General features: G+C 47.4%; 1 protein-coding gene across 3 annotated transcripts in view; it reads right to left on the reverse strand.

Moving 5' to 3' along the window:
* The window catches only part of KANSL1 (KAT8 regulatory NSL complex subunit 1), a 74,139-nt gene that overhangs the window by 37,994 nt on the left and 13,071 nt on the right, over positions 1–23,074 (reverse strand). For all 3 annotated transcript variants that reach the window (XM_077788353.1, XM_077788354.1, XM_077788352.1), the window contains exon 2: positions 20,081–21,467. In XM_077788353.1, coding sequence (XP_077644479.1) covers positions 20,081–21,384 — 1,304 coding nt within the window. In that variant the 5' untranslated portion in view covers positions 21,385–21,467. The remainder of the gene's footprint in view (positions 1–20,080; positions 21,468–23,074) is intronic.

Raw genomic sequence — 23,074 nt, forward strand, 5'->3', positions numbered from 1 at the left:
GGAATCAGACATCAGACCCTTGCTGAAATCAGACATCAGACCCTTGCTGAAATCAGACCTTTGCTGAAATCAGACCTCAGACCTTTGCTGACTAAGGCTGGCCAGCTGGGCAGGCAGGGAGCAGGGCTGCAGCAGTGCAGGAACCCTTGGGGACCCAAACTGGCCCTGCCTGACACCTCCAGCTCTCCAAACAACCCCGGCACCTCCAAACCCAGAACCCAGAGCCAGCCTTGGGCTGAGAGCACCACAGGTAGAGCCTGAGCACAAGGAGAGGTGGGCAGACTGAGACAGGAACAGGCTCCAGGAGCGAAGATTCAGGATGGGAAAATGCCACCTTAAAGAGAAAGCTTCTTACTAAACACCAACAACTAGAATATCTTTAACTTCATTCCTGTTCCAACAGGGAGCAGTGTTAATCAATTACCTCCCCATGCTTTGCTTTCCCTCTATTCTTCTCAGATACTTTCAATAACTATAGAATACTCTATAAAGAGACAGGAGCCCTGCTGAAGCTTATAATTACATCTAAAATAACAATACTGCCTTAAATTTCGAGTTAAAACATCTTAACACAGAAAATACAAATCCAATTTTTAGGTGATAAATACCTTGCATTACAGAACCTTTTAAGCACACTCCCAGCTCTCAAACTGATCACCACACAACGCCGAGTGTGGCAGCTGGGAGCAGTTTCAGCCCTTCCAGAACCATGGGAGGACTGCAGGCCTCCACACAGCAGCAACCTCTCCTGAGAAGGAACACTTTTCTGGGAGTAAGAGATCAAAATCCATCACTAGGATTTATTTATCTGTGCCAGGGACACAAGAGGCTGCTGTGTGAAACTGCCCTGTGGTTTTGTGCATTAATCTGTTCATGAGGAAGATTACATTTAACAGTAGAAAACAGCAATATCTGCACATCCCTCTGCCAACTTTCAGCCTTGTAACTGAACTGCTCAGGCCAGAGCCTCTGGACTGCTCAGAGGAACAGGGGAGCTCATCCTGGAACAGCTCAATATGGATCATAGTTTGTGTGGGAATCACAGAACCATTTGGGCTGGAGAAGACCACAGAGTTAACCTGTGCCTGATCCCCACTGTGTCCCCAGCCCAGAGCACGGAGTGCCACGTCCAGACCTTCCCCAAACACTGCCAGGGACTGGCTCTCCAAACCTCCCTGGGCACTTCCAAGGCCTGACCCCCCTTTCCATGGGGAAATTCCTCCTGGTGTCCACCCTGAGGCCGTTCCCTCTCCTCCTGTCCCTGTTCCTGGAGCAGAGCCCGACCCCCCAGCTGTCCCCTCCCGGCAGGAGCTGTGAGAGCCACAAGGGCCCCCTGAGCTCCCCCAGCTGCTCCCCGCTGGCCTCTCCAGACCCTCCGAGCCCACCCAGTCCCAGCCCTTCCCCAGGAGCAGGCTGCCCCAAGCCCCGCTGGGTGACACCCAGCCCTGCCTCTCACACCCCCATCCCAAAGTGGCAGCAAGGGATTATCCCTCGAGCAAAATGCACCAGGGCAGCTGGCGGGCTGCAGCCCTGACTCCAATTTGTATCACCACAAGTGTTTTGCACGTCTGAAACCCAAGTTTGCGATTCAAGCCCTTACTATGGACAAGCGGGAGGCATCCTTGGCCTAATGAGAATAAAAAGATGCTGAAGTATTTGCAATCACAGCAAAAAGAAATAGTTGCTGAGGCCACAAATCCCAGCTGCAAGAGTTACTGATTAACACTGATTTTCCCAGAAAGGTGTTCACTAGCAAAGAATGTAACAGCTTTTATACATTCTCACATGCAAGAGATATCCAAGTGCTCATGGTACAATTTAAACATGGTTCTCTGTAAAACAGCTTCACTACAGACTCTTTAGTGTTTAAGGGGGAAAGAAATGTGAAGTAAAATCTTCCCCATGCAGTAAGAATGCAGATATCACAGAGTCTTTCTCCCATATGGATTCTGAACTGTCTAATAAGGAAATTAAAAACGACCCATTAAGCTTTCTTTCTCTGCTTTCAGAGAAACTGGAACAGAAGCAGGGGACTGGCTCCCAACAGCTCCCAGTACTGCTGGGGAAAGGTGAGCACACAGCTTTAGGGTATTTGGCAAGGCAAGAGCAGAAATAAAAGCAATTTATTTCAGGAATGATCACAAGCACTTTCAGCCATAAGAAATCATCCTCCCAGCGGCAGCATCCCCATCACGTGCTCAGTGCTTCCTGCAGGAGACAAATTCCTGCTGCACAGAAGAGAGAATCCTAACATGGAGTGAATGGAGTTTAATCTGTGCTGGCAATTCTCAGGAGTTTTAGCTCGCAGGGAGGAGGTTGTTAATTCAGTTCACTGCCAACTCCAGCAGCCTAGAGCACCATGTACCCCTCTCCCAACTCCACAGTAAAGCTCCCTGTGAAAATGGGAGATTTAACAGGACACACATGTACAAATCTTCCCCCTGTGAAAACTCAACTGCTATAAAGGGAAGCCACGTTTTGTTACATCTCCTGAGAATTCTGTCTCCCAGGGTCCATAACAAAAAACCTCACAAAACCACTCAACTGCCACTGCCACCCTCCTCCCAAACGCCCCACACAGGACACCCTGAACCCTGATCTTTTTCAACTACCAACTGCACCCAGGTCCAGAGATTTCCACAAAAGGAATGGGGAAACTATCAAGTTCAGTTGAACACTCTCCAGGAAATAAAACCTTTGCCAGGACCTTATTAACTTATTTTGACAGGCATCATTTCTTGCATCAAGATATTTGATTTTATCTCCTAGGAGTCAAAGGGATGTCCAGTCTTTATGCCCAAAGTTAAAGCCCAGGTATTTTAAAGAGGTGTTGTTTGAGACCAAGATGACTGACTAGCAGAATTTTTGGGTTTGTTGTGTGTCCCCCAAAAGGACAGAGAACTAGTAGCTCTCTTCCAGACACCAGAGCAGTAACAGAAAGAGGATTAAAAATGGACAGGATTTTAACAGAAGAAATCTTAGTAGAAGAACATGTCTCTAACTGGAGCACATTCCAGTGAATGCAAGAAAGAACTGCAGAGCTGCAGTCTAGATGGTCTTATTTTAAAAAGCACACAACTTCAAAGCACTGAGATATGTTCTGCCATGAAGCAGCACTGAACTTGGCTGGCTTCCCTCCTCTCTCAAAACAGCAACAAAGGAACACTGTTCTTCCCCAGCAGACAGCAAACACTGGCACATATTTTCAGGGAGACACCTGTTAGGGCTGGAGAGCTCAGGGAGTACAGCAGAGGTGGCCACAGTGACCCAGTGAACCTCAGAGAACCACCAGGGCTCCTTCTGATCCCAGCTCTGTCCTGCTCTTCCTCAGCTCAGTGTGAACAGCTCTACAGACAGCACAGATGCTTCGTGTTCACCAGGGAGGAGTTACAACAGGAAGTTTGGGCACACTCCATAGATAAAGTCTTACATCCCAGAGCAGCATTTTCCCCTTACTTCCCTAAGGAAAAAAACAAAATGCTGCAAAACCCACTTGGGCTTCGGTCAAGGATTATTTATATTTATTTTACTTTAAAAATTCATATTTGCATGCAAACTATGCCAACTATTCCCGCTAAAGAGCCTGTGAAAGCCTCATCCTTGAAGAGCTGGGGTAATGGGCAATGCTGTTACAACTGCAGCTTGAGACACAGAACAGACACAAGCAATACTTCAAAATATCCTCTTCCATTTAGAAGTGTGACAGCAGACACCTTCACAGGCTCCAGTTTGGAAGAAAAAAGGAGAGAGTAAGGCTGATGTGAGGTAAAAAGCAGCAGCTGCTGCTTTTGGAGAAACTTTCTCCCCCAGAGAAACCAGCCCAGACTGATACAGGAGGATCCTGATGTTGACCTTCATAAGACAACAAAGAACTCGTGATTTATGTCCTTTGTTATAAAAATAGAACTTACAACAAAAATAAAAGCTACAAGAAGTCTATTGGACCTTATGAACAAAGTCATGGACAAACTGGTAACTGTATTCAGTTTAGTTTATTAAGAACAAATTAATTTGCAACCACTTAATTTCATCTAAAGGCTGACTAAAGCAAGGCTTACAGGCTGTTTTCTTACTGACAAGGCGCATATTTAAAAGCTCCTTATCTAACAGCTCTCTGCTTTTGCCACTAAGATAAAACACCAGTGGTGCAGAAGCCAGAAACAAGACACCAAGCTATAGGAATTTAACCATATTTAAGTATTTTGCATCCTGCTATCCACATAAAGATACAATTCTAGAAGAGAGGTTAAACATCTTGTTTCAAAATTTAGAACAACCTCTGGCCAACATGAACGAACTCTACCACAAAGAGCAGATCCTCCTCCTTAGTTTGTATGTTTTCTTCCAAAGCACACAGAAGTGGTTTCAGGAACAGAGTTTTGTGCTGCAAAAAATCCTCTGTGCAATAAAATTATTGACATGTAGAGGAAGAGCACAGTTGAGTTTGGGCAGGTTATGAAATTCTGCCCTGGCAGGGTGGCACTGGGTGGGCTCTGAGGTCCCTTCCCACCCAAACCCTTCTGTAATTCCATGAAATAAAGCAGGTGGTATTTTTGGTGGTGTGGTTGTACCATGAAAACTTGTCACACACATTAAGATTTCATATTCAAGCTCTCACAACACGCTTGCTTTTACCTAGTGACCTACACCTCACCTCCTGCTTGCCCTAAAACCTGCTTTAATGAAGTTATATTGAGATTTAATTGAAAAAGAGACTGCAGATTTCCTCCTTGCAGCCAACAAACTAAACCATACCTGTAACTACAGAAATGAGAGCAAGGGCCTCAAACTGCTGGGATCTAAATAAATACAGAGGCTTCTTTAAAATGTTGGTTGTATACCACGCACAGAGTGTGTACACACACACTCCAAAATGCTTTCAAGCCTTTCAAAACTCACTATAAATTAACACAAGTCATTCACAATTCCCTATAGCTTAAAAAAACACAAGCAGCTAAAAAAAGGACTGTATGTCACATGTGAAAGAGAAAACAAAACCATTTTTACTTTAGAACAGTCCGATTCAGCTGCTGTTTGGGAAACATACAGTCAATTACATTTATTTCTGTGACTCGGGATTCCTGCAGCCTGCCTCTCCTCCCAGAGATACCTGAGTTATCCCTTCAGCATTTTCCAGCTTTTTGCTGGTTTGTTACACAGCTTTATGTGGCCACAGTCCTACAAGTCATGTCTGATGATTAACACAATCCTGCAGAAGAGCAGAATGCTGCTGATTCCTTGTAAAAGAGCTCCCCAGAATGCAGTATTAATCTCATTTAGAACAGAAAGATTCAGTATTTCATTCTGCTTTCTACTATGTCAAGGCAGCGAGCAAGAAATCAAAATAATGATTTCAGAGCCACATTGCTGAGTTCACACAGACTGGAATTCCATAACGTGAAAGAATAAACTGCTGTCTTGAGCAATTAAGCAGCATTTTCTGTACACAGAAGTACACCCTCCTTGGGCGTCACTAAACACCACTCTGATTCCAAGCAACTCGGCTGCTCTTTATAAAAAAAAATTAAAAATAAATCCTATTTCTTGCTGGCAAGGTGAGTTACTGGAAGGCTCTTTCCTTGTCAAGGACAATGCGGGTCTGTATCAAGCAGACGTGGCAGGTTTGCCACTGCTCCACGGCTCCTCCCTGTTGTAAGTGCAAACAGGGGAGCTCCTGGCACACCTCCGGGAGCCAGGGCTGGACAGGGAGAGGAGGCAGCCACAGACAGGCTGGGAAAGCCAACCCCAACCCCACGGGCTGGGGAGAGGACACACAGCAGCTGGGGAACCCTGCCCCTGACACCCAGGGGTGCTTTCCCAGCTCTTCTCCATCCCTAAATAAACACCCCTGTGAGGCACCTCTGCAAACCAAGAACCCCAGAGTTGGGGCAGCCCCAGGAACCCCACACAGCACCTCTGTGGGGCTCCTGTCACTGCTGGCACTTTGGGGATGAGACCTTTGGCTCTGCCCCAAAACAGCTGAGACCTCACCCAAGAAAGGTAAATTTAAACCAATGCATCAAACTCCCTGTGGGATGAAAGCAAACACTGCCCTGAGATACCCAACTCCGTGGTCCACAGAGCAGGAGAAAAGAGAGAAGCTCTTCTGCAAGATCTAGAGAAGATCAGAAAGTTCAGGGTACAAGGTAGAAAGAGACGCCATGGGAACAAAAAGTGCTGAGAAAACACCAAGAATGGAATTATTTTAGGCTATAAAGAAATGGTTATATCTTGATTGTGCCTGTAAGGACACTTAAAAGGGTCTTTATCCCCCCATTTCATCCATATTTTCCAGAGCCAAATCAAAACCACCTCTCTGTACCACCCCCATCCCTCCAGAAGTGATTCATGTCACACACTCTGTTGGCTGCTCCACCAGAAAGTTATTTTTCTTGGATAGATTTTCCCCAGCCCTTTCAGTCAGGTTCAGCCAAGACACACGCTCTACTCCAGGACTTTTCACAAGGACTAGATAATGTTTGTTTCATGCCAAGACACAAGGCAGGAGACAGAATAGAAGTGTCTGTAGAGCAGTCAGGACACTTTCTACCTTCTGAGCAAACTCCACTGAAGTTCAAGTGCCACAGTTTGGAGCATCTCTTACTCTAATTTTATTTTCATGCTGTGTGAAGTCTGCCATAAATATCCAGCAATTCTATAAGGAGTTGGGAAAGGAGAAAAGAGAAAGGAATACTGATCTGTTTTTTTAATTTGGACCCTTTGCAACTGACAGTATGTTCTCTAATACTGGGCTCCAATTTGCAAGAATGGATTCTTCTTGAAGATAGGATATTTTTAGAAGATGTCTTGATGGGTGCCATTGAAACATCTCATCTAAGAAGCAGAGCTTCCATCATTATCCCAAATCTCCTCAGTCTCTCAAAAAATCAAGACATCAATCTCATCAGGAGGATTTTTTATCGAAGATGTATTCAGGAGGGTTTTCCTGTTCTTTTGGGGGAAGAGGGAGTGGGAGTGAATGGAGCATTACTCACCCTTCAGTCACCACTTTCTAGGATCTGGGCTTTTCTAGAGATGTGAATACTAGACCTTCTTTTTAATTTAGTTTTTTTATTTACAAGCAGAAGCAAAGCATGTCACATTCACATTTCTAAAAGCCGGCACAAGAGCCAAAAAAACTGGACTGGAGCAACTTTCAGTCAAGTAATCCATGAGGAAAGGCAGCAAGTGAGAACAGTTTGGAGTATGGTGTCGTCCAGACCTTGATGCTTGGTAAAACTACGAAGGCTGACACAAAGAAGAGCAGAGAGGTTCTCAACGCACGGGACTCGAGAAGATGCCGCAGGCAGCGCTGCCGGCCCGGAGCCTCCCGGGGCCGCTCCCGTGGCAGGCACCCGAGCCCAGTGCTCCCCGCTCCGGGACAGCACCCTCCTCCCGAGCACCCAGCCTTACTGCCCCGCAGCACGAGGGAGGCTTCCAAGCACATTCACAAATTCTCAAGCCAAGAGTTTCACAACTACAGCCAACACAAAAGTCATTGTACCAGGAACAAAGAGCCGTGGCTGCGAGTCCATTGCTGCACAGCCTGCAAGAGTCCAGAGGGCCGAGCGGGATCTGCAGCCAAACCATGACACATCTGCACCTCCCCAGATCCACAGGATTCCCGGCTCTGGAAAAGACAGGACTGTTTTCTTCATTAGAGGAGCTGGAATGAGCTGTGGTAAGAACTAGAACTGCGATCAGCCAGTGTTGCTCTGCACTGTCAGCTCCCTTGAAGGGCCAGGGAGTTCATGACTGCTAGAGAGGGTGGGATGTTTCCATCTAAATAAGAAAAAAAAGAACCTTGGTAAAAGGGAAAACGTCCCTCTGAAATTATCATACAATCTTGGGCAATAAATACAGCTTTAGAAGTGACACTACCCAGCTCTGAGCTAACAGGCAATTACAGTGACTGGAAAAGAGATTTTTGCATGGATTTCTATATTCTCCAAGACCTCCCTGTGAAGGAAGACAACACTCTCCCATCAGCTCTCTGCCCCAGTGTGGGTCAAAAACCGATCAGGGGTTCAATGGAGATGATTAATCCTGGAGGGAGCGGGTAGCTGCTGCTCTCTCTGTGGCAGGGAGGAGGAGGGGAACTACCTGTCTCCTTTCTGAGACAGCAGCATGAGCCACAGCTAAGAACATAATCACAAATTCTCAGAATCCCCTTCATCCCACCAACCATCAGCTAAATAAATAAACCAAGATGCTTTTGAACAAGCTACTCTCAGAAATGAAGTGAAACACAGGGGAGCTCCATTACTTCAATTAATCCTCCCATTTGTACCAGGTCAGCAGTTCCCAAGGGCATCCCACTATTCCTCATCCAACAAAATCCCCAATCGCTGGGCAATGAGCATCCAACTCACTCTAAAACTCCAGCAGAGCTCTGTAGAACCCAACAGTAGAAATAGAAAAAGAAGGGAAAAAAGAGAAAAGGCTTCTCCAGATATACTTTCTTGAAAATTTTGGCTGCAGTCTCTCAAAAAGGAAAATTACACAGTTTTACAGAATCACAGAATGGTTTGGGCTGGGAAGGACCTTAAAGCCCATCCAGTGCCACCTCCTGCCCTGGGCAGGGACACCTTCCACTGTCCCAGACTGCTCCAAGTCCCATCCAGCCTGGCCTGGGACACTGCCAGGGATCCAGGGGCAGCCACAGCTGCTCTGGGCAGCAAAGTTTTCTCTCATGCCTAATAAATTTAAGTAAAACCAGTTTTACTTTTGCCCAGTGTGACAACTGCAGCAAGCCCAGAAAAGGAAGATCACTTTATGTACTAGTCTGACTAGTTGAAAAATTCAAACACCTACCTCAGAGAGGAAAAAAAATGCTACCAGAAAGCTCCAAAAGGAGGAGGGGGAGAAAACTTCAATTATATAAGGCAAAGATTGAAAGTAGCCAAGTGCTCTGGATGCAGATGGTTGTTAACAAGCAGACAAGAAGTAGATGAAAGGGATTTTGAGGAATGCCACAGCATCAGAGGAAAACAATAAAGAGAGGATTCCTCCAGCAGATTCACCCAGTAACACTCGGCTCCAGAACAGACCCTCATTAGTGGGGACCACCTCGTTAGTCTGTGAGGGGCTGCAGAGGTTCCCTCCCTGCTGGAGTCCTGTAGGCATCGCTTGTCCCAAGCATCACAGCTAAAAGCAGCTGGGAATTTACAACCAGGATCTTCTCAGACGTGACATCAACGAACAAAACACCCACAGAGCATCTTTTTCCATTTTGGGAACGAAACAGCACCAGGTGGGATTGTTGGGGTGTCTGTGCAAAGCCAGGAGTTGGACTGGGTGATCCTTGTGGTCTCCTCCAACTCCAGATATTCTGCGATAATTTTCACTAGTTCTTCATAAAGCCACTGAGACACTCAATCAAGTAATTTTTCCTTTAAGTTTTGAGAGAGAAGAACCTTGTCCTGGCACACAAATTCACTGCTCAAGCACAAGAAAACAGGGCCCAATAACCAACCTGATCTGCAGAGCAGCTAATCTGATCAGGGCTTACCTGTACCCAGCCTGAAGGGCGTTTGGTTTCAGTTTAACATAACCAAAGCGTGACTGGTACAGAGAGAAAAGGGGGAAAAACAAAGGCAGAGCTCTGCCACTGACAACTAGGATGGGTCATGAAATTTTCTCTCCTCAGAGGATACCATTTTGACATAAATACTATCTCACCAGGTAGCATGCAGGAGACACAGCTGCAAAAAGAAACAGAACTCTTCCCATTAAAAAGAGCTGGCCATGAATACTCGAGGAGGGGCACTGGGGCAGGTCTGACAAGTGAAAGATTCACACAAAAGAGTGAACCAGCACAGAACCTCTGTAACTGGAGACAGATGTAATTCCAGCTTGTTAGGAGAAGAATTTAAAATGCAGGAAAAAGGCAGCCAAGAAAGAAAAACCAGGAGTTACATACTTCATAAGCCAGGTTAACATCTAATACACAAAACAATGTCAATCAGAGCCTTCAGGTAAGACTTTTTACAAGTATTACTTATTAAAAGTAGGCTTAAATAACTAAGAGTTAAGCTGGTTTGGGCTTCCTGCCCATTTCCAGAGGCAGGGAGAGGGGGATGGTAGGGGGGAGAGAGCGAGGGCTGAATATGGAAAGCTGTCTTTAGGCACAATATGAATCACCACACTGAGGAATTTTCTTTAAGTGGCTGGCTACTACTCAAGCAAATTTATTTTATTTAAAATGGGATGATTTTGACCAGTATATGCACAACGAACCTTGGAGAAGTCATTACACGACACTCAGCTGTGTCTATTACAATGAAAAATACTTGAAAATTAATTTGTATCAATTTAATCCACCCTGACGTAGCAAAAGTGGTTAATGCCTTGGGAGATTTCCTAATGTGCTTAGTTTCTTAACATTATTTTCTGTTGTCTCAGTATAAACAGCACCTTGCCTTTGACTTTCAGAAATCTCTGCTAATGGCAGGAGAGCTACCTAGGACATGAAAGGAGCACAGAGAGAATAATTTTCTTGTTTTAGCCTGAGACAGCAAAAGCCAACACCACAAAATGTTGCATACATGGAGCAAGAGCCCTGCAAGTGTTCTGCATTCAAAATGCAGATCTACAGAAGGCTGATTGTCTCATTTTTTTGAAGTAGCCAGCACGGGAATAGCAGAAGTCACATGGAGAAGGGCTCCAATTCACACAAAAATAGGCAGATTTAGCTGCTGCGATTTTTATTCATGCAACTGTCCCAGCCTAGGAATAGCAACGGCTGCTGAACAGAAATGTTCTCCCCCTGGCCACTGGTTTGTGGGACTCCAGTGGAGAAAAAAGTCACCAGGACCAGGAAGAGGCAGCACCTCCTCCCAGCGCAGCACGGGAGCAGAGCTCAGTTGTGCGGAGCAGGGCCAGGATCTGAGCACTGCAGCACCTCCCAGGCGCTGTGCCCTGCTCCTCTCTGCTCTCTGCTCCTGCCCAGGCTGCGGCACGGCACAGCGGGCACAGGCTGCCCGCTCTGAGCGGGCACAGGCTGGCCAGGCCGCTCTGCTGTGCTCCAGCCTCCCATGAGCTCCATCCAGGCACTACGGGACTACTACTGCCCTGCACTGCCCCAAGGCACACAGCTGGATGGAAACACAGGCCTGGCAGCACAGCTGCTGACCCACAACCGTATTTATGTATTCCACATATACCCACATACTTCATGTGTGCACACAAATACACCCCACCAAACCTTTTGTCTCCAGGAATCCTTTTTTTTTTTTATTTCTGTCTATGGTACCTACAAAAAACCTCTCTGGTTCCCTCTCACGAGTGGAATGGATTTGCTAATGCAACACCACCAGCCCTGGAACAGCCATAGCTCAGCACTGGGTATTAAAGGGGAGCCACCAGGGAATTCAGGAAATGCAGACTGAGCCTATGAGATGCCTCAAAGGCTTCTAAATGAAGACATCCAATTTTATCTCAACTAAGCCTAGAGCCTGCCATAAATGCCAGTGGGTAACAGCTCCAAATCTTTAACATCATGGAAAGAGATGAAGCTCCAACTGCAGACGGGCTGGGATGAGAAGCACTTTGGAGATAAAATGTTCTTTACCTGGACCAGGAGAATGAGCAGCAGCAGATATTCCCAGGCTTCACCTACAGCACCAGAGAGCAAAGACTTTGTGGCAAACATTCCCCAGATGACTGAAGCTCTCTTATTTTCCTGTTTGCTGGCCAAGACCAGTTCAATCTACGGATGGCTGCTCACTCCAGGCACTACATCAAACCCCTCTGCCTCCCATCATACACATTTCCCTCCAATTCACACTGCTTCCCATTAATATTTGAAAGTCCTCCCTTACACAAATAAAATTCTTGCAACATTTCTTACAACATCGTTATGTGTTACTATGGAAACTGTGAAAATGTCACAAAATACAAAAGCCTAGAGCTCCGCTGCATGAGGACAACCCTGATCATCCTTAGTTCCCTCTTTGGATAATTTGATGATCAAATATTTTGGGCCTAATATTAAAAAAAGTCACTATTATAGTGGTGGTGGGGTTTTGTTTTTTCTTTTTTGGCATTGCTTTAAATTACTGAATATTTCATTAAGCCAGCAACCAAATGAAGCCACTTTTCACAAATCCACCCTGTAAGGAGACACTTCTGAGGCAGTAAAATGACATTCAAAACCCTCTGGAATTCCAATCTCAGCAGAGCGGCTGGGGCTGCCCCTGCATCCCTGGCAGTGTCCCAGGCCAGGCTGGACGGGGCTCGGAGCAGCCTGGGACAGTGGAAGGTGTCCCTGCCATGGCAGGGTGGCACTGGATGAGCTTTAAGGTCCTTTCCCACCTAAACATTCTGTGAGTGCCCAGATTTAACAGACAGCAGCTCCACCTCCTTCAAACAGAGGCTCTTTGAGAGGCGCGGAGCTGTGGAGAGCGCCCTGTGCTCATTCATAAGGCAGCAGGAATTAAAGCGCCGCAGCAGCCGGCGCGGCACGGGATGTGCCAGCCGAGCTGGGCCACCACTATCGCAGGGAACATCTCGTTTTGCAGCTGACACATCGTGGTCGCACAGGAGCGTCGGGAGGGAGAACAGCCATCTGCCAGGAGCTCACCTCACTAACCCGACAGCTCCGGGCCACCACGGCGGCCCCAAACACACCCAGGGCTGCCCTCCCTGCCTGGCACAGCCAGGACAGTGCTGGCACATGGCGAGCATGCTCTGGCACACGGGGGGCACGCCGGGGGACACGCTCTGGCATAGAAGGGGACAGTCTGGCACACAGCGGGCACGCTCTGGCACACGGGGGGCACGCTGGGGGACACGGTCTGGCACACGGGGAGCACGCTCTGACACACGGAGGGCACACTGGGGGACACGCTCTGGCATAGAAGGGGACACGCTCTGGCACATGGCGAGCATGCTCTGGCACACGGGGGGCACGCTGGGGGACATGCTCTGGCATAGAAGGGGACACGGTCTGGCACACAGCGGGCACACTCTGGCACACGGAGGGCACGCTGGGGGACACGCTCTGGCATAGAAGGGGACACGGTCTGGCACACAGCGGGCACGCTCTGGCACACGGGGGGCACGCTGGGGGACACGGTCTGGCACACGGGGGGCACGCTGGGGGACACGGTCTGACACACGGGGAGCACGCTCTGGCACACGGGGCTCAGGCTGGTTTGGGGAGGAGCAGGAAAAGGGAAAACACCCTCCACGTGACCAATTTGCCACAGAATTTTTGAGCCAGTAACAAAAGCAGTGAACAGAAAGTCTCAACAGCACAAGACTCTGACTGTCCCCCGTTAAACATTCTTCTTCACCAACACATCATGCCCCTCACTGCTGATGCAATGCAATGAAACAGCACATTTTACAGGAAAATCCCAGGCATCTTTAGCAAATCCCTAACTCGGCATGCCTGTGCCAGGTACCCTTCCCATAAATAGCTTGTTCAGTGCTGAGGTCAAACCTGGAGCAGGCATTCCAGAAAGTAACCTTATCCCAGGGAAGGTCAGACGGGGGTGAAAAGAAATAGGACAGAAAAAAAAGAAAAGGTAAAGAAAAGAAGGAGCTGGATCTTACTTAAGCAAACCATTCCAGTACTTCAAGTGAAAGCAAATCTTTCAAATGCAGAGAGCCACAATCAGAGACAACTCCAAATGCACTGGAGAGTTGAATCAGTCCCAGCTGGCTCCAGAGATGAGAAGGGCAATTGCAACAAATCCAACGGCAATTCAAGCTTCTCTTCCCACTTCCCATCTGAATTCCTAGTCAATGCACAGGCCCTCACCTATTTATATTTTTAAGTCCTTCCTTTCATTTCAAAACCCAGCAAATAAAACCTAAGTCAATTTTTTAAATTCTCTCCTACCTAAAGCGTTTTATCTGAGGACGGCCCAGCAAAGACACTGAGCTCTCCAAGCCTTTGAAACGAGACACTTGCAAAACGCCCCATATCCAGGGTGTGCCCAAAACATACTCCATGGAAAAATCTCTTGGGGTAGTGCCAGTTTAGCAAGAAAAGCATTTTCCCCCAGCTGGAAGTCTGGCACTGCTGATCGAGTGGAACCAGAACGGATATGCAGGAGACAACAGAAGAGGGGGGGAAGCCACGTCACTGCAGAATGAAACCCCAGATCTTTGAGGAAGACACCTGGGAGTACCTTTACAATCTCTTCCTTAAGGAATTCCATGTTCACCCTTGTTCCACTCGTAATCTCAGCCATACAGTCATTTGTTGCCTTCTGTCAGCAGCAGCATGAATAGAAACGCAGCTCTGAGCTGGGTCAGCTTGCAGATGCTGGTGTAACACAGTGTAAAAATCCTTCCCCCATCCCCATCCACCACAGAGGTATATTAGACTTCAATATTGGAGATTAGCTCTAAACAGGACCCCTTTCCCTCACTCAAACACTGACTTCAATTTCAGAGGAGACTGCAGCAAAGCAGATAAGTACCACCCTGGGTTTCTAACAGCAGTTCACATTCACAAACTTCTAAAAATTTTTTTCTGCTGCTTCAGATGTTGTTACAGGCTTTTTCCAATGAAAAGTAAAGTAAATATTTATATAACCCTATTCACAGTGTCACCCACAACTCCTAGAATATCTGAACTACAGCCTGTTCTTACTCGCTGCCCCACTGAGTAAGGGCCACAGAGACAAAGAGCAGCTTATTGGCAGTACCAGACACCAAATCATTCCCAGTCCTCTGCATTATCTTCCCTACACCAGGCCAGCCCAGCCTGACAAACAGGGAGAGAAGACCTGGCTCTGAACAGAACAACCCAAAACGCTGCAGGGGCACTAAAGGCATGTGCCACACAAATGCTTTGTCTGCATGCAACGCCCCACACACCAAATTCCAACTCCACACAGCACCGATCCAAGTGCTACTCCTCTCACGTGTGACCCAACTCTGAGCGCTGCTTCACAGAATCCCAGATTGCTCTGGGGTGGAAGGGGCTTTCAGCCTCGAGGGGTGAATTTAAACCAAAGCACCAAACTCCCTCTCAGATGGAAGACAACCACGCTGCCTTATCTCAGGGCTGTGGATGGCCACCGACCCACACCAAACCTCCCTGCCATCCTCCAGCGAGACCTGTGCGAGGATCAAGCTTCTAATAAAAGTCAGAAATAACTTATCAGACACCCGTAATATCTATAAAAAGTGTACTAGGACCAGCATCTCTTTGAGAAATAACTGACTATTCTCGTTTGCCCTCTTTCCTTAAAAGCAAGAGGGACTTGGAGTGTCCTACTTACTTCAGATACCTGATTAAGCATTTTTAAACAATCAGCTGCTCTATTGTTCTGCTTTCAAATGCTAAGCAAGAACACTTCAGGATTTGCTCTCTCTTTCTGAAAGAGCTTACAGGACTTCTCTCCTGACCAACACATCAATGCTGAGACTAACAACTCAGATAACACATAAGCAAGTTCTCATAAACAGCTAAAAAATATGGTTAAGCACCTTGCTGACATCAGTACCTACAAGCACAGCTAAAATTCAACAAAAAACGCCCTCCAAAATGTCAAGTAGGTGACTGCAAAAGTGATAAAGAGTAAGAGACAAAGTTTTAGGATTGTTCTGCACAAATCATTTAGTGAAATATGTTTGTGACCAGTAGGAAAAGTTTCCTTAGTCCCCATGGTGTGGGATTTGATTTCTGAATTACATGTGCGATCTGCAATCTGAGCCACAGTTCCATGAAGTCATGGATTTGACAAATATTATTTAATGGGCCTTGAGATACAGGCTTCATGATCATGTTCTCACTTGAAAAGCATAAGGGAAAAAAATGAGAATCTCTAAATCCCATTTCTCAGTCAGCTAATGCACCAACTGTGGCCACTCCTCAAGCAACCTCCCACCCAAGTGCCCCATGCATTCATCTCCAACAGGACTTGGAAATCAGTGCTGGGAAAAGCAGCTGTGCGAAATCTTAATTACTACTCCAAGCCCAGCAACTCAGAACTCCCAGCAGCACAATGTGACACAGTGCAGGGAGGAGACAACACACACAGGCTGTGAAATGATTCACTGCAACACCAAAGTGCAGAAGTGCTGGGCTTTCCCTTCAGTAAATGGGAATAATTAAAGTGTGCTCAGGCATCGTGGCCATAGGCATTTTAACAACCACAACTGCATACTGTAGGGACTCTCTGACCCTTGGAAAGGTTCTGTGGGAAGCCAGCGTTGTGAGAAGTTGGTCACTAGGAACTTCAGTTCCCTCTCAGCAGCTCAATGCAACTGCCAACCAAACAGTGACTTTCCAGATAAGAAAACCTGAGCTAAAAGATAAGTCCCAGTTAAATATTTGGTTTCATTACCTTTTCAGAAAATTTTTCCATGGTACAGAACCCTAAATCACCTACCACTCACCAGCTCATGTCTACATTACTGCATAGCATAGCTCACCAACCAGCCAAAAATAATTGACAAATTCTGTCTGCAGGCAAATCCAACACAACCAAAGAAACCACCATTCTGAGAAGAGCTACAGTAACACTACAATAAAGATGCACAAGCCACATGAAGTATTTCCTATTTGTATATATTAGCACAGGGACACAGAAACAACAGGACTTTGGTGACTTTCTAAACCGTCCCTCAGCCACACAAACGATTTCAGCCAGCAGCCCTCCAGCACTGGGATGAATTCCATGCCCTTCTCTGAACCACATTTCACAAGCAGTTCCTGATCCCAGCATGCTGACAGCAACATAAAACCATGGAATGGTTTGGGTTGGAAGGGACCTTACAGCTCATCCAGTTCCACCTTGCCACGGCAGGGACACCTTCCACTCTCCCAGGCTGCTCCAAGCCCCATCCAGCCTGGCCTTGGGCATTTCCAGGGACCCAGGAGCAGCCAGAGCTGCTCTGGGCACCTGTGCCAGGGCCTGCCCACCCCCAAAGGGCACCTGGGCCCTTTCACAGCCACACAGGTTTCTCAGGTGCTGCTGCCTCCAGTCACACCCAGCCAAGGAAGTTTGGATTCTCCACAGGGGAGACTCCCACCTGCCTTCCTCACCTCCTAGCAAAGGCAAAGCTGCTCTCTCCTGATCCTCACCCTGCGCTGCTCATACCTGTAGAGAATCTCAGCTGAGAAGCAGGCCTGTGCATTGCTAACCTGGCAGCAGACCCAATCCAACACGGTGGTCCTTGATGCACACAAAGCAAAGGACTCAGCACAACCCAACCCCGCCTGCACACACCTGCCTTCCCCATCAGCAGCCTGAGAACAAGGAGCACCTTGTTAAACCAAGCCCATGGCTGGCAGGCCTTCCCAAAGGTGTAACAACTCCCTCTCTGCTTTGTTTATGCATTACACGATGGCCTGGTTATGCACCTGAATCACAGCACCTTGCCGGGCAGCAGCTCTGGGAGTGTTTTAAAAGGACCTACCAAGCTCTGATACATCCCCAACACTACTGGAATGAAGAATTTCTCAGGGAGATGGTGCTCCTTAGCAGAGAACAGGCAGCTCAGAATAGTACAAATGCTTCAAAGTCTGTCCTTGACCAGATACTGGTTCTGGAATGTCACCACACCAGAAAAACCCAAAGGTCAGCTCTTATCTAAGCATGATGTAAACATGTCTTAGTCTCTTTTGGGTGCTCCTGCTTGAATCTCCAAGGTGGCCGGTGACATGGCCACTCAGGGCCAGCAGGCTCTGAGATGCTGTTACTGGCACAACTCTCACTAAAGGTCTAGAAGCAAACAGCAGATTTTCCGGGGGGAAAAGCAGGGACATCCAGAAGCAATGCAGAACCAAGGGATGGTGACCAAGCAATGAGAAGTGTACAGAATCACAGAATTGCTGAGGTTGGAAGGGACCTCTGGAGATCACCCAAGGCAGGGTCCCCTAGAGCAGGTTACACAGGAACACATCCAGGTGAGTTTGGAATGTCTCCATTATACACTCAGATATTCTGTCTCACTATCAAAGTTAAAATAATCAGAGTTCATGTCTTCCTTCTAAAGAAGTAAATTCAGAAAGACAAAAAATCCAACCCTCCTTGAGCAGGCTCTGCACTCACACTAATGTAGAACAACAATTTCGTACCATCAGCTGGCCCAAGGCAACTTCCCAGCGGAAAACTCGGCTCTTCCCTTCCTGCCTGCTAGCACTGCTGGACAAGAACGGTATTTAGATGTGCTCAGAAGCTTGTACCAGCTCCCAGGGTTACCTGAGGAGCTCCACTAACAAGCAGCAACACGCACTGAGCCCCGGCTGTGCCACAGCACCCATCCAACAGGCCAGTCAGCGCCGCCGCGGCTCATTACTGAATACCCGCAGGCACCAACTTTACACGGGGCTTGGTGGGCCTGGCCGAGATGCCAGTGTGCATACACACCAGCTTCTGAACCCAGAGACAATAGAGGGATCAGCCTTTTTATTAGCTTTTGAACCTTTGGCTTTTTAAGAGTATCCTGAGAACGTGAAGGCATGACTAACGCAAAGGGCGGAAAAGTCGGCAAAGAATTTCACACACCGTGTCTCTGAATGCCACACTTCCTCTTGGGATTCAGAGGCGTGGCAAAAAATTTCGCTTTGCTAGAGAACACGTGAAGCCATGAAACCCACAATATGGGAAATTTAATATTATTTTGGACAGATTTTTAATCAAATGTCTCCTCCAATAACTACAAGACTTAGAAATACAATTCTACTACTAATCCCAACAGTAGGTTTGTGGATGCTATAAAACAGGGATAAAGTTACTAAACTCCTCTTTCTAACAGCACAAGAACCCCTTTATGTCCACCCAGGAGAGATCACATGACCAGCTAGCTACCAGCTTTACACTGGGAGAAACCCAATCTCAAGCCACCTTTACAACTTCATGTGCAGAAATTCAACCTGAGCCACCATCCCAAAACATAATGTGACATTTAACTGGAATCTGGTCTCCAAAAGCTGTGACATCTGGTTATCAGCACTCACTCGTGAGCATCTTCTCGGAGGATGCTGAGGTTACCAAGTGCCCAATGTTCACATCCACCCAGCTCAGTAAAATCTGTGTCACACAGCCCTCGACCGGTCACTAACACAGTCCAGACAGGTAGCCAAATCCATACAGTGATTTCTCCAGAGAGATCTGAAGAATCCCAGGCCAGTGCAGGAATGCAGAAGTCCTGGTGATTATTTCCAGCCTGGATGGGAAAGACATTGGCATTCCAGCCAGGACCCCTGTGGCCCTGCAGGGACCTTTTTGTCGACCATAGTGATACTTCACAGACTGAGGTTCAAGACATCCATCAGGGGAGAAGAGACCATCTACTGATGCAAGCAAGATTTCACACAGACTAGACAGAGAATATGGCCTTTCAAGAGATTTTTGCAAAATACTGTGGTATGCACTCCCAGGGAAAATTCTGTGTTTGGAACAAAAAATTTTCCTTCTTCCCTGACCTGTCTCAAGACCTTTTGCCTTGAGAAGGATCTTCCTCCTCCACACACAAACTGACACCTAATACTTATGCAAACAGCATCCAGTTAACAACATAATTATGAAGCTGTTGTCATCATTTAATGCAACTCACAGACAAGAAAATTCCCAGCAGTAATTTCCCAGATTCAAGAAGAAAACACACTTGTTTCACACTTCCGCTGGCACTTGAACCAAATCCTTTCTGAGTACTTTTTTCCAGGCAGTCCATTTAACAAATAAAGTAATTCCCCAATCATAAATATGCTGTTAGCTACACAGATTCAGACTGGCCTTACTTTACACAACAGGTTTATTACAAATATTCCCATTGTAAAACAACAAGCATTTCCTTTCAGGAGAAAGGACCAAAGCATCTTGGAGGGAACTGCTAATGACGTTCCTGGTTTCTATCTGCAGTTCACACTACTCCAGCCAGCCATTATTTCCACAGCTTGCTGCTCCAAAACCACCAAAGATTATTTCCAGTAAGCATGAGGAATTTTATCTTCAGCGCTGTACATGCTGCAAACCACACCACACTAGTTTTAACAATTCTTTGACCTAAGACCATCCAAAATTTAGTGTTCCTACAAAAACCATATTTCTATCTGCCACCTTCCACCTTGCTCCCCACCACCAAAAGGAAACAAGTGAGTGCTACTTACAGTGGTACATGGGGTTGTTCTGGGTCTGCTTTGGTCAGTTCCTCTTCTTCAACGTCCGACTCTCCCCCCGAGCTGCTGTCAGTGACATCCGAGTCAAAGGCCTGCTCGCTGCATCTCAAATTGGCCATGCCACTGGCCGTGAATCTCTCCAGTTCCTCTGATATTGAATCACTCTTCAGGAAGTTGCTCAGGCCTTCTGAAGTAGCTGTCTCGCTCGCAGCTTTCCTCAAGGCTGCTTCTGCTTTTCTGGTCAACATCAGCTGGCTCCGATGCCTCAGGGGGTCCAAGGCTGGAAGCTTGCTCAGCGTTTTCTCCAAGAAGCCGCCCAGCTGCTGCTGGATGTGTCTCTCCACCTGCTTCGCCTGCACCACCTGCAAGCGCTTCTGCAGCCGCCGGGCTCGGCTCTCGATGTCTGCCTGACGCCGCAGCAGGGCCCTCGTCCTCATCTCGGAGTCCAGAGCGCTGTGGTGACCAGCCAGCACAGAAGGTTTCTGCTCCTCCAGCTTACCGCTGCCCAGGTCGGAGCGGCTCGCGACCCCGGGCACCCGCGTGTCCCCAGCGCCGCCCTCGAGCACCCACTGCTGCTCTGCGGAGGGAAGGGAGGATTTATTTGCAGTGCTATTATTGCTAAAGGGAGCTGCGTGCTCTGCATCAAGGCTTCTATGTGGAAGAGTGCAATTGGTCAACCCGGTCTTCAAGTCCCCCAATTCAGAACCTCCTGTATTATAGTCAACAGTCTGGAGGGCAGCAGAAGGAGAAGCACACTTCCCACCATTCAGAGAACTAGAGTTTTCATGGTCTGAATTGGTACTTTTGGCCAATTTCTTGGCCAAGCCATTCACAGGCGCTTGTGGGAGAGGTGGCTGGCTATTAGTACTCATTGTTTTTAGATTCTCCAAAGTGAATTCCAACACTGGTTGCCTCCCCAACAGATCACTTGTTTTCAAAAAGGACTGAGACAAGAGAGAGTGAGATTTAAGGACTGTCTGCTTGTTGAAGACTCCTTGCAGCTTCAGAGGCTCTTTTGAAGAGACAGATGTTACATCTGAGCAGAGATAAGAGGCCACTAGCGGCTGCAGCTTGCCCAGCTCTTCCTTCGTGGCGTTGCTTCGGAAATCTAGACTGGGATCCTCCGGAGCAATGGCTTTCCTTTTGGTGCCGTTGGCAGCCAGGAGGATGTTGTTGGCGTTGCCGTTGCTCTCGGCACTGCCAGGCGACAAGGTGGAGGACGGGGGAGCCAGCTTGAATCGGATGTGGTGAGCTTCGGCTGCTGCGTCAGTGAGAGCGGGCGCCATCGCAGCCATTCAGCACAGAGACACGGGAAGTCCAGCCTCTCCCGCTGCCGAGGCCAGCTCCACTGCCTCCCACTGCCGCTCCCGAGGGCAGCCTGCACAGGGAAGGCAAAGACACAGTCAGGCGCTGCACTTGGAGGAAGTAAATCAAACACTTTGCACAAGGGCAGCGAGGTGCGGACGCGACGCTTGCGCTTGGCCACGCTGAGCGCGGCCTCCTGCCCCCGGGAGCCCCAGCAGAGCCAGGCGGGCACCAGGGAACAGAAACAGGACACACGACCCTCCAAACCCCAGCATCTCCCACAGTTAGTGCCTGCCTGTAACTGCTGCTCCCCATCTTTCGGTTTATCCATGAGCGCACCAGGCCTCCGGGAAAGCTCCAGCACTGGATGCTCCTATTCTTCAATGCCAGCAGCTCACCAACTTCATCATTAAAATCCTGAGCTACACCTATGAGACAGTTTTCAGTGCTTCTACTGCCAGCTCAGGGGGTCTTAAAAATGACAGATTTGACTATAACATGTAACACAGACAGGGCTTGAGGGGAACAAATCTCCATATGCTTAAACTCCCAGAGGCTGAAGAAACCCCACTGCTTCCCTGAAACCTGGATTTCAAGAAAGTTGCTTCTCTGGTGTATATGAAACCTGCTTTCCCAGAAGTACATTTCCGAATGAGCCAGGTGATTTCCAGTGGTAGCAATTCCCATTTCTCTTTCAAGAGCATGGATAAAGATTAACCCACACATGCACGGAGGAGTTCTACACTGATTGTCGGAGTAAGCCTGGGTTTAATTCAACTACAGCAAACAAATTATAAGAAATAACTAAAGACTGTTCGTTTCTCTACATTGCAGCCTCTTCCCATCCACATTCAGGTCTCTGGTCATTCAGCCACTTTCCTTACCACTAAAAGTGTCAGTGTTTTTAAATGTCTTTTTAAATTACATTCAAATAACCCACAGAACTGGCTGTGCTGCTAGTGAAACAGTTACTTGATTTTCCTTTTACTGCTGAAGTTATTTAGCATCTTCATAAGATATTTCACATCAACTTAATAATAAAAAAAAAGTTGCCCTGATCTCTTCCCTGATATGCCAATCCTCTAATTTAACATAAATTTGCATAAGCTTGTTGTAGCTGTTCATTAACACACTCCAATGACCAAATTAATGCACCACTTTACAGGAAAAGCAAGGACTATCTGAAGTTTTAATATGTTTAACATAGAAAATTCCACAGCCAGTTTTGTTTCTGGGCTCATCCAGTTGCTACCAACATCAGATTTAGATGCTTCTCTGTAACAGGGACCAGAAAGACATCAAGGCTGAAAATCAAAGTACTAAGAACCTAAATTTTTGTGACATCAGAGAGGAGGAGGTAGAGAAACAAACCCACATTCCTATGGAGGGAAGGCTCAAGATTATTTGCTCTGTGTGGTTTCTGGTGAGTACATACATTGGTCAAGTGTCCAGCCCCTTGCCTAGTCCAAAATACAAACCCTCCGCAGTGCTAGAATCCCAGAATTATTTGGGTTGGAAGGCACCCTAAAGCTCGTCCTGTTCCACCCCCACTCCCCTGCTGCCCACCCTGGGGACCAGCACAGGGCAGGGGTGTTTCTGGGATCAGTCGTGTCCCATGTCCTTCTCCCCAGGCTGCTCTCCATCTGTTCATCCTCCAACCCGTGCTGGTCTGAGGGCTGT

Source organism: Lonchura striata, chromosome 25 (genome assembly GCF_046129695.1).
Source record: "Lonchura striata isolate bLonStr1 chromosome 25, bLonStr1.mat, whole genome shotgun sequence".
NCBI lineage: Eukaryota > Metazoa > Chordata > Aves > Passeriformes > Estrildidae > Lonchura > Lonchura striata.